Below are 12,580 nucleotides of genomic sequence, written 5' to 3'. Positions count from 1 at the left end.
CAACTGTATCCACTTATCTAGGTAATTTCTAACGACTATTTTATTCACTAATTATTATTCAACAAAAAACGTCAGTAATTTTTTTTCAAATCGTGATTGGTTGATAATGTTCTGTACGTCACTAAAAAAAAGTGGGGGGAGGGCTTTAAATCCGGAAGTTGACACACATTGTTTGTGTGTGCGTTCCCCACTGATTATTCATGTAGTAGATTGGCATTCAACGTTCAGCGTTAGGGCATGGGTTTTCTACATGCAAGCGGGATGCAAGCACCTTTTTGCACACGTCGCTGTACATGCTGTATAATGCATTGTACTGCCGGTTGTTGTTTGTTGCATGCGTAGTGTTCATATAAATCCTATTACAAAAAAGCGTGTATGTGTGATGCATGGGGATGGTGGATGCATGGTATAGGGAAATAAACCGCAGGAGCAACATAGAGAGTGTGGCTTGTGTGTGTGATCGATGATCAAGCGCTTCAGAGGGAGAATTCTGGTGAGTATGTATGGCGCTTGCCAACAAACAAGCACTGGCCTGCGAGGTTGGGGGGGGGGAGTGGAGCCATACTTTATTACAACAGTTCGTGACAACATAACAATAATTTGACATGTTCTATCTCTGTTTAACGGCATTATTATCACTTACTATACCAAAATCGTGTAAACAAAAAATTTATTTAAAAAAACATACATTAAAATTGCATACAAAATGGGATGGTGCATGCTGACTATTTTCACTATTCATTGACACAGAAACACATCTGATTTTAGGACAGGAGTCCCAACTCCTCACCAAAATATCGGTGGGCCCCGGGTACGTGCGGTTTGTGCTCTAAGTGTAAAAAAAGTAAGACAACAACAACCAGACAGCTTGCAATTTCTACTTTCATTGGTAGAGCCATCAACTCTAGAATTTTGTTGCATTACTAAATTATAGTTATACAGGAACAATTATAAACCTAATATAAAAGAAAAGTAATTGAAGAAATTATTTTTACATTTTGATAATTTTTTTTATTGATGCAAAAAAAGAAATTCTTTACCTTACCCTCTCAATATTTACACTTTTTTTATTTTGTCAAAAGGGGCAAAAATTTGATTTGCATTCAGAAAAAAGTGTTATTTTTATAATTATTTGTTTTATTGGTCTATGCCAGTGCAACAAACAATGACTTAAAGACACTGGCATACTGGACACTAAATAGAATAACAAACCTGTGAAAATTTGAGCTCAATCAGTCGGTCGTTGAAGTTGCGTGATAATAACAAATTTAAGAAAAAACACCCTTGTTACACGAAGTTGTGTGCTGTCAGATGCTTGATTACAAGACCTCAAATTCTAAATCGGGTCTCAAAATCAAATTCGTGGAAAGTAACTTCTTTCTCGAAAAAAAGTGCTCCACTTCAGAGGGCCGGGAGCCGTTTCTCACAGTGTATTTTGTTCTATCAACAGCTCCCCATTACTCGTTACCAAGAAAGGTTTTATGCTAATAATTATTTTTAGTAATTACTAACAGTGTCCACTACTTTTAAGGTCTACATGTAGATTACATTATGAATGTATTTTGATTATTTTGAGGACTTTGCAATATCTGCCACACCTCCAATACACAATATCTCCAACAAACTTACCGCTCTTATATGAAGGAATGTCTAAATGTCGGTCACTTCGTACCCAAGTCACTTCATACCCATGTCACTTTGTACCCAAGCTTTGTTGCGGTGTTAGTGTAATGGTTTGTGGCGCCAGTCTTTTGCCTGTGTCAATAATAAGGGCCATATTCGTGAGAGCAGCTGCCTTGCTGTAAAGCATTGCAGCAGCAGTATCATTGAGCACAGAAATGGCACAAGAAGACAGTTATCACTGAGTTTTCCACGGAGCTGTAAAAAGGATAATCTAACTCCTATGATGACATTTGCATTTAATGTAATGATCATTTGTAATTGACAATTTTTTTTGTTTAGTTAACAGATTTGATCTCGACTCTCAATGAAAATGAACGGGTTCAGCACGGAAGAGGACAGTCGTGACTCTGGTCACGGACAGATATGTTGCCTGGTAGACGACGGTAACCGATGCTCAAGACCTGCAGGGAATGCCTGCTATAGTAAACGCATTGCCAAGACGGTGCAACAACGAAAACTCAAGCTTAACATTGATCACAGTGTAAGTTTTTAAATGGATCCACTTTCTTAGAGGGTGCTACAGCTAAGGGTATACTTTGATGGAGCTAGACATGTCAAGTCATCTAATGACATAATGCGTAGATTTCTTAAACTCACTTACTAGTAATACTTGACATCGTGTTCAATTTACTTAACATTTTATCAGAGTAAAACCCGTACAGATGAGTTCAAATACAATGGCATGGCATGTAATACTTCAAGAGGCAACGAAGGTGATTGCCTCCATGCCCTTTGGTCATTGCCTTGGTGCCCTTGAAATGCTCACAGTACAAATGTACAATTTCCTCATAGTCATAGGGTGCCCTTTACCAAGGAGAAAATGCCTTGGTGCCCTTTCCCTTTCAAAATTGAAGCGTACAGGCGTTAATGGTGTATTTTCCTAAAATGTTGTCTTATCTTTCTCCTGAATCCAGGAACAGTCTCATCACTGAACCTTTCAATGTTTCTAAACATGAGATGAGCATGAGATTCTCAAGCATTTCTAACTTTCTTTAATTTTTGTTTCTAAATGATTTTATTTCTTTTAATCAAGTGCTTTTGTTTTTCTTAGTTGTCCTTTTTGTATTTCATTCTGTTTCTAAATGATCAGACAAGTCCAGTGGTCTTGTTTATTTCAATTCAACATCGTTTTTCTCAAAAGAATTTTTTTGCAAATGTTGAGTTTGAGTCTCACAAATGTCTTTCAATCCTAATAAGTATCACCCGTAAAACAGAAGGGACAAATCTTATCTTAGCATGCTTTGAAATTTGTATTCTAAATTTGGTCTAGACATGTAAATAAAATGCCAGTTCAATCAAGATTTTGAGCTACAAGTCCTGTGGTCTTGTGAGTTTTCCCCTAAATTCAAGCCCTGTAAACAATTGATGTTTTTTCCAACATTTTCTTTTTTGCCATTTGTAGGTCAGACACATTTACATTTGTGACTACCATAAAGGCGTGATACAGAGTGTGCGCAATAAACGCAAGAAACGAGACAGCGATGAAGACGCAGGCACTTCACCCGATCGGGACGTTGACATGCCCGAAGTACGTAGCAGCCGGCTGATGGTAATTCACCGACTCGTAGATTAGTTCTCTCAAATCTTAAGACAAAAGTTTAGTTTATCTGAATCTGATATATATATAGTTGGCAAAGCACCCTTATGGAAACATCACACCAGCGTGTTGCAAGAAGACAGTGAAGAAATTTCAGTTTCAGTTGTGGGAGGACTACCCCTATAGGGAAACTCATGTTGCCGGGTTGGGACTGAAAAACTCAACATATGCAATGCTCGAGTCCGGTATCGACCTGGGGTCCACACAGAGGTGGAAGGTGGGGACAGAAACCACTGAGCCAACCAGGGTGCAGTCTTAACCAATAATTGATTTGGTCGTTGGTCTGTGATTAACCGATGGGCAACCTGACCAGTTGCATCTTCTAAAATAATAACGCTTAGGTTAGTTTGAAGTTTTGCAACATCATCACCATTGCTTATTTGATGCAAAGTGAAATAAGCCTGAAGTAAGCATTGACGCAATTCCTGACAAAACACAAACTGTTTTCTCTGAAAGTTACCTTGTACTTTCAATTCCTCAAAACCTTGTGGGGGATATTTGCTAAACATCATCCGAGTTATATTGTTGAGACTTTCCATTGGTGACACCTGCCTACACAGCAATAACTACAGTGGGCCCGGAGTTACACCAAGGCTAAGGAGAGGTCATGGTGACTATGCTCACTGGTCTTGTCTGGACTACTTAGGTCTAAAATGGTTCGCTGTACTAAAAGGATTTGGGTACTTTTCGTAACACAAAACACAATGTCCACAGACTTACATTTAACTTACACCTTTTGATGATAATGATAGTAGAAAGCACACCTTAAAATATTAGTCGCTGAGGTGCTGTAGTTTTTGAGAAATGAACAAAACAATGTCATGAAAATACGTTTTTACATGCTGAAATAATTTTCGTCTGCTGATCACTGAGACATTATTTTACTCATTTCTTAAAAAATACAGCACCTGAGCAACTAATATTTTCAGGGAAGCTTTCTATTATCATTATCTTCAAACTGTGCACGTTTAATGTAAGTCTGTGGACATTGTTTTTTGTTCTACAAAAAGTACATAGACCCTTTAAAGACTTTGTAAAATTTTAAGTCTGTAGTAAAGAATAAAATTCCAAGCCTGCTATGAATAGGTATAGACTTGAAGCCAATGCTTTATCCATTTTGAACAATTATTGTTCCTTGAACTAACGCTTTTAAACTTGTTTGTGCATTGTAAGGTGGATTTGTTTCAGCTACAAGTGAACACATTGAGGAGATATAAACGTCACTACAAGCTTCAAACTAAACCTGGTCTGAATAAAGCCCAGCTTGCCGAGGTGAGTGGAAAACTGATCATTCATGTGGTCCTTTTCAAAAACCATGTCCAGGGCCCAATTTCATAGAGCTGCTAAGCACAAAAACTTGCTTAGCATGAAATTTCTTCCTTGATAATAACAGGATTACCAACAAAATTTCCATTTGTTGCATATTTCTTGTTACTGGTATTCAGCATATTTCTTGTTACTGGTATTCAGCTGTTGTTTGCTTATCCTGAAAATCACTTGGAAATTTTGTTGGTAATCCTGTTATTATCAAGGAGGAAATTTCATGCTAAGCAAGTTTTTGTGCTTAGCAGCTCTATGAAATTGGGCCCTGGGGCAGATTGCAATAAAATGGTCTTGGTCAGCGGTCTAAGACCAGTCAGTTATAGCCGGCTATCTGTCTTAGACGGTCTCAGCTTAGTCAGTCATTAGGCCTGTTGCAATAAGACGGTCTAAGATAAGTCGGCGAAAAGTAATGCAATACGAACAAATGTCCCATTATACTTGGCACTTCTGCAGTCACTGGCGGTACGGCATTCTTCTTATTGCTTTGGTTTAAATCATTGGACATCAAATCTGTGAGTTGTATCATTTTTTACTCTTGGGAACATATATTTACGATACACTGTATCATCATCATAATGCCTCTCATGGGTTTAACTGTAATCTATTTCTATAAAAAAATCTTGTCGTAGAGCTCTTTGCATCAAATCATCTACAACTAACAAATGCAGCGCCATCTTAAAAACCCAAAACAAAGACCGATTATAGCCAGCTCAGAGGAGGCTTAAGATTTAAGACTGGCTATAATTAAAGACTGGCTATTACAATCGGTCTATAATTAAAGACTGTCTAAGCACTAGGCCTGGGCGAATTATTCGAATATCCGGTTAATGGCGAATAGGTTTTCCTATCCGTAACCGCGAATGCCTTTTTTTTCTTAACCGGATATCCGCATAGGGCGCGAATAGCTATTTATAAACCGGATAGTTCTGTAATTACAACCAAGTAACAGGATTACCAACAAAATTTCCATTTGTTGCATATTTCTTGTTACTGGTATTCAGCATATTTCTTGTTACTGGTATTCAGCTGTTGTTTGCTTATCCTGAAAATCACTTGGAAATTTTGTTGGTAATCCTGTTATTATCAAGGAGGAAATTTCATGCTAAGCAAGTTTTTGTGCTTAGCAGCTCTATGAAATTGGGCCCTGGGGCAGATTGCAATAAAATGGTCTTGGTCAGCGGTCTAAGACCAGTCAGTTATAGCCGGCTATCTGTCTTAGACGGTCTCAGCTTAGTCAGTCATTAGGCCTGTTGCAATAAGCCGGTCTAAGATAAGTCGGCGAAAAGTAATGCAATACGAACAAATGTCCCATTATACTTGGCACTTCTGCAGTCACTGGCGGTACGGCATTCTTCTTATTGCTTTGGTTTAAATCATTGGACATCAAATCTGTGAGTTGTATCATTTTTTACTCTTGGGAACATATATTTACGATACATCGAATATCCGGTTAATGGCGAATAGGTTTTCCTATCCGTAACCGCGAATGCCTTTTTTTTCTTAACCGGATATCCGCATAGGGCGCGAATAGCTATTTATAAACCGGATAGTTCTGTAATTACAACCAAGTAACAGGATATTCTTTAATATCCGAATATCTGCGGACGTCGGGCGACAACTGACATGAATGTTTTGTCTGAATCCTAATGAAACTTCTATTAAGACAGCATAAAACAGCATAAATTAAGTATTTAACTATGCTCACCTCCATGAAGAGTTAAAACAATGACATTTCTGACGTAATTTGTTCAAAGATTACAAAAGTTTTCCTTCACGTAGAGTCATCCACGATCAAAAGAAAAAGCAAATCGCCATCTTTAAATTAGATCCGGTCATTTTTATGAATGAACTGAGTGACACTGTCTAAAACTAATATCAATCCGCCCAGAAGATCTCATTCACAAACGAACAGCGCTCTCTAGCGATTTTTTTATTAGCGCCCTCTAGCGGCGAAAAAAACTATTCGAATATCCGGGTAATTTCGGATAGTTGGCCAGCGGTATCCGAATAACAAAATTTCACTATTCGCCCAGCACTACTAAGCACGTTTCAAGTTAGCCGGCTATAGCGCATAGACTGGTTTAAGACCGCTAGGTGCAATCCGCCCCAGGCCTTGGAACTTCACTCTTGAAGGGAGGGGCACAGCAATTTCCCTCTGGTAAGGGGCACTGCTTTGCGGAAATTGTATATAAATTTGTATTGAAACTTTGCAAAGTACACCCCAGCAAACGCACAGGACACCATGGCAACTGCTGTGGGTGTCTTGGGGTTATTTCAAGGTCTACATGTCTTCGACTCCACCAGTTATTTTGAAAACATGCTTTTGATACTTGGCTTCAAAAAGGAATAAACCAAAGCTGAATTCATGGTTTCCAAGTACTAAGATGATACCCAAGAATTCATAATCAATGTTTCCCCCCTCACCATTTCGGTACTAAATGTTAGCCTTCACTGTGCACCTAACAAGTTAAGTCTAAATATTTTGTAAAATTGCCACATGAAATCAAGTCCGTTAGTGCTTTATCAAACAATGGTGAGGGTTAAGTAAAAGTAGTAGTTGTTATTTTATCCTCCGTAAATACATGTATATCTAAAATTAAACTAGTTATAATTAAAATGAAACAGAATTCTGTTTTTAATCAATTTAGTGTTTTTGAATTATACTGTTTCAACTGGCACTTTGACAATAAATATTGATAATGCTGGCCACAAAGTTAGAATTCACCACAAGAGGGCAGCATACATGAATGACCACTTCTTTTGTTGTTCAGGCGATTGATGATTTGTAGTACTTGAAAATGAAAATATTTTTGAAAGTGGCCTGCATTTTTATAGAAAATACCTTAGAGTATGTTTCAAGTCTTTTGATGTTTTGTTGAGACTTTTCACAAGATCATCTAGGGTGCACTTCATTTCACAGATCAAGAAATTTGTTACCCCCAAAATAGTCACTTAGAATCAGTTTCATATTTAAAGGAACACCTTGCTTTGGATCGGTTGAGTTGGTCTATAAAAAGCGTTTGTAACCGTTTTTTATAAAATGCATATGAGTAGAAAGATGTTGTAAAAGTAGAATATAATGATCCACACAAACATGCTTCGAAATTGCACGGTTGTCCTTTTACCTCGTCGACTAACACGGTCGACCATTTATGGGAGTCAAATTTTTGACTCCCATAAATGGCCGACCGTGTTAGTTCGCACAGTATAAGGAAAACCACGCAATTTTGAGGCAAACTTGTTGGATCATTGTATTCTACTTTTAAAACATCTTTCCAGCCATATGCATTTTATATAGAATGGTTACATACGCTTTTTATAGACCAACTCGTCCGATCCAAGGCAACGTGTTCCTTTAACTAGCGCACCTTTTCCTGTGTCCACTTTCCAGACGGTTGCTAGGCATTTCAAGACGCTCCCGGTCATCGAGAAGGAGGCTCTAACATATTTCATCTACATGGTGAAAAATCACAAGAGCAGATTTGATCACAAATCGGACCTGTAGTTGGTGCAGATGCTGCCTTGGATGGAACAAACACTTTTTTGATGAAGGACTTGTAGCTTGACGCAAAGGATACTTGTTTATAATCTTCATTGAGAGGATTAATGCAATGACTGGTGGATGTCAACACACAAGTTTTGAAAGTTTGGATGTTCTGCAAAGGACCCAATACTTTGTTAGTCAGTTACACATAACGATGGACGCCTTCTTCAAACTGCTTAGCTACATGTATGTTTATTGGACACTTTCTTGCATTCGGACAACATCGGTGATTGCCCAAGATCAGTATTCACACTACATGTATAAGTGACCCAACCTTTACATGAAATAACTGACCTGTGGAATTTTGTAACTCAATCTGTCTTCAGAGTTTTTTGGGGTTTTTTTTCTTCACAAAACCAGAATTGAAATGAGAAGAAAAAAATACACAGTTTAAAATTTGAACTGTTTTAATGTGAACAAGCACTAAGAGAACATTAACTCATTTTTATTATGGATAAGTTTTTTTCAATACTCGATTGAAAGTTATTTATCAGACTGAATATCAACATTCGAACACAAGAGCGCTGGACTTATCCAGTCATAAGTTTACTGGCACAAAGCTAAAATCAAGGAATCTGGGTCCTGCAGTCTGGTTTAAATGTTGTCCATTGTATTATAGTGATGATAAAAAGATATTGTCTGTACTAAACCTGTAGTTGGTGCAGATGCTGCCTTGGATGGAACGAACACTTTTTTGATGAAGGACTTGTAGCTTGACGCAAAGGATACTTGTTTATAATCTTCATTGAGAGGATTAATGCAATGACTGGTGGATGTCAACACACAAGTTTTGAAAGTTTGGATGTTCTGCAAAGGACCCAATACTTTGTTAGTCAGTTACACATAACGATGGACGCCTTCTTCAAACTGCTTAGCTACATGTATGTTTATTGGACACTTTCTTGCATTCGGACAACATCGGTGATTGCCCAAGATCAGTATTCACACTACATGTATAAGTGACCCAACCTTTACATGAAATAACTGACCTGTGGAATTTTGTAACTCAATCTGTCTTCAGAGTTTTTTGGGGTTTTTTTTCTTCACAAAACCAGAATTGAAATGAGAAGAAAAAAATACACAGTTTAAAATTTGAACTGTTTTAATGTGAACAAGCACTAAGAGAACATTAACTCATTTTTATTATGGATAAGTTTTTTTCAATACTTGATTGAAAGTTATTTATCAGACTGAATATCAACATTCGAACACAAGAGCGCTGGACTTATCCAGTCATAAGTTTACTGGCACAAAGCTAAAATCAAGGAATCTGGGTCCTGCAGTCTGGTTTAAATGTTGTCCATTGTATTATAGTGATGATAAAAAGATATTGTCTGTACTATTTAGCTACAATTCCTTCTTTGATTACTGGTGCCCCATTGTTTTAACTTATGTCATTTTGTTGCCAGCTACAAGCTAATGTGTTTAGCAGCAAGCCAAAGTGTTGAACACTCTCCTTACCTTTTTAAAGGTATGCACTGGCCAACTACATGTTTTGACTTGACAGACACTGTTCTCACTCGCACTTGGTGACAACTTAAGTCAAACTCTGCCACAGTGCAGGAAAAGGATGCTGACAATTTGTTATTTATCCAATTTTAGCTGTATAGAAAAATGTAAATAAGCGTTGTAACTGAAATGGTCTTGATTTAAGGATGTTAGATGAGCAACCCCTCATTCTTTAAGAGTAAAAAAGGAAGCGTGTGAATATAATTTCTGGTAATAAAACCAGAATTTAAGCAGCTTAAGACTTACACACACATACAGGCAAACTTAAAGGATCGTTGATTTGTTTACACTGCTCTGTTTCAACACCCCTATGTTCCGACACCCTTGTTTATTTTCCCCATCCTAATTTTGACCCTAGCGTGTAAAACACAAGGTTTTAGGAACATAGGGTCGTCAGAAAATAGAGCAGTTACCATTGATTTCATAAAGAAATACGTTTATTATCAGAATGCTGGAAAAAACCAAGCCCAAAGAGTGTTTTGATTTAAACTAAAAGCAAACAAAAACAGTGGGTGAAATGTTACATTCTCTCAAACATGTACACCTCTTTTGATTTATTTATCAACCCATGTATGCCATGGAGTCTCTCACATTGTCTCTCACACAAAAGCAGACATGTTAAAAATGATTTTCTTCGATAGAGAAGTACATGTATATTAAATTTCCATTCTCATCAGAATAATTGATTTCTCAGGAGCAATCAGAGGCCTGACTGTTAATTTTACTATTGTGCATAATGAATTTCTGTAGCAGCACAGGTTTAATTTATCAGTAATTTATGTTGTGGTATGACATTTATAGCTGCCACACAAGTCAATAGATCCCTTGCATTGTGCGCAAGGTTGAGGTCATGCGCACATTTTTACGCATCTCAACTCGCCTAATGATCTGCCTCAATGAGGGCTCTATTTGAGAATGTGACGTCATAATTATGCAAGAGGTCTATGGCAGTTTTACTTTTCTTTCATGAGGATGGTAATAAAAGATGCACAAAGATTTAAGTACTTTGGTGATGACTGTAATTTTTTTTAATCATGTTCTGGTTGTGTGTGAGCTGTATGCATATTGTTTCAACCATACAATGCTGAAGCAGTCAAGGCTGGTCTGGTTCTCAAAATTGGTCTCAGATTCGGGTAAGATGGTCTCAGGCAAGGAAAACAAAAATACAGAGAGTCGACCACAGTCTTACACAAAGAGTTGTGAGTGTTCCAGAACAGTGTTTTTACACTGAGTGGTGATATGATAATATGAAGAAAGACCAGTGATGTGATAACTTTGTTACTGAAATTAGAGTTTGGTATTTCCATAGATCACTCTGCAAATTGTCTTGACGTGTGAACTGGCCGTCAAGAGAAGAATGACATACCCAAACCTGCAGTGTATATTTTGTGGTAATTTCAAGTAAGAAACCACTAAAGTGAGTTTGCAGATCCACTGAATGGTAGCCTTTACATTCAAGAACTTCATTTTGGATAAGATTTCTATAAACATATCTTTGGAAATGTAGATATCTGGGTAAAGGTCCACTAGGCCTATGGCTTTTTATACACACATACACATAAATAAAGTCAAACCTGTGATTCATCAAGATTTTGTGAAGACTAATATTCTTGAAAGAGGCAAACTTTGCCATTATTGAGATGAACAACTTGTGAGACTGAAAACTCTTCTATTAGGATCAATTATTGCAACAAAAAAACTGGGACTGGCCAATTACTTTGTTAACAGGAATGTTATTTAAATACAGAAAAACAAAGCAGAAGTGATATGGAAAGGTTACTGGCCAATTACTTTGTTAACAGGAATGTTATTTAAATACAGAAAAACAAAGCAGAAGTGATATGGAAAGGTTTGCGGTAACACCATGTAATGACTATCTCTCAATGAGTTGGGGTGGTTCTGAAAAGAACCGAGAGTGACACCCCAAATCATTACAGATAGTCATTATGGTGTTACTGCAAACCTTTCCATATCGTATTTCCACCATGCAAAGGTTCAAATCCTACTAAAGCAGAAGTGAGATTTCTTTGGATCTGGACTGTACAATCGCCTGGAGGTGCTATCACGTACAGGGGACTTTGCATGGGACTTCAGAATGTACTCATTACACGCAGAACTTCTTCAGAACAGTGTTCTTTATGATAAGCACATCCATGTAGACTTCTAATTAGTGGTGATGTAAAATAATAGTCTGTATAGAAACCTTAGAATTTCCTGTTGTTTCTTTAGGAAATTTCACCTCCGGGGGGGGGGGGGGGGGGGGGGAGGGGGGGTAATGTTATCCAGTTTTGAAGATTTATCATTAATTTTTTTACAATTTCGACAATTACACTCTAGACATCCCTACTTTAATCTGATTGAGCCTATCTAAGATGTGTAAGTCAGACAGTAAAAGAAATCGTCCTACTTGTTATTTCCAGACCCAATTGATATTGTGCCTTGTGCTGACAACAGCTAACCTCTCAAAGATTTAAATCTGAGCGTACTAAATAAACTATTTTCTCTATTTAAAGTCTTTCATGGCAGCAGAAACAATACTCGTAGAAATGTCTGGGTAGATTATTATTCCAATATCACCATAGTGATTTTTAATTGCTTAGCAATTAAGATTGATACAGATCTTAAAATCAGCCTTTAAAAAGCTCTGTTGGAGAGATCATCAGCTTCAGGGAAACTGTACATTCTAAATTTGTCAGAACCTTGAATTATTGCACAAAACAAAAGTTGGTTTTCTTTTGTTTTTAATGGTTATATTTACCCCCCCCCTCCCTGGTTTTCCCTCAAAACAACAATAATATGAATGTCATCATTTTTATTAATAGCCAGGAAAAGTCTTAAGTTTACTTTTTCCTTACAAAACACACGATGTCCACAGATTTACATTAAACTTACACAGTTTGAAGATTATGATAGTAGAAAGCTTC

General features: G+C 37.3%; 1 protein-coding gene across 3 annotated transcripts; it reads left to right on the top strand.

Annotated features, from left to right (window-relative positions):
- Positions 1-178: 178 nt before the first annotated feature.
- On the top strand, positions 179-10,657 carry LOC139936385 (histone deacetylase complex subunit SAP30L-like). 3 transcript variants are annotated; one of them, XM_071931194.1, is made up of 5 exons: positions 179-493; positions 1,970-2,164; positions 3,086-3,232; positions 4,454-4,552; positions 7,995-10,657. In XM_071931194.1, the coding sequence occupies exons 2-5, from the start codon at positions 1,988-1,990 to the stop codon at positions 8,106-8,108; spliced, it is 537 nt and encodes a 178-aa protein (XP_071787295.1). In that variant the 5' UTR covers positions 179-493; positions 1,970-1,987; the 3' UTR covers positions 8,109-10,657. The 3 variants fall into 3 exon arrangements, with proteins under 3 accessions (XP_071787295.1, XP_071787296.1, XP_071787294.1); XM_071931195.1 differs by having other exon boundaries at positions 1,963-2,164; positions 3,086-3,211; XM_071931193.1 differs by having other exon boundaries at positions 182-493; positions 1,963-2,164.
- The last annotated feature ends 1,923 nt before the right edge of the window (positions 10,658-12,580 follow it).

Source organism: Asterias amurensis, chromosome 4 (assembly GCF_032118995.1).
Source record: "Asterias amurensis chromosome 4, ASM3211899v1".
NCBI classification, from domain to species: Eukaryota; Metazoa; Echinodermata; class Asteroidea; order Forcipulatida; family Asteriidae; genus Asterias; species Asterias amurensis.
Note: the sequence above shows the minus strand (reverse complement) of the source record. Positions and strands in the feature narration are given on the sequence as shown.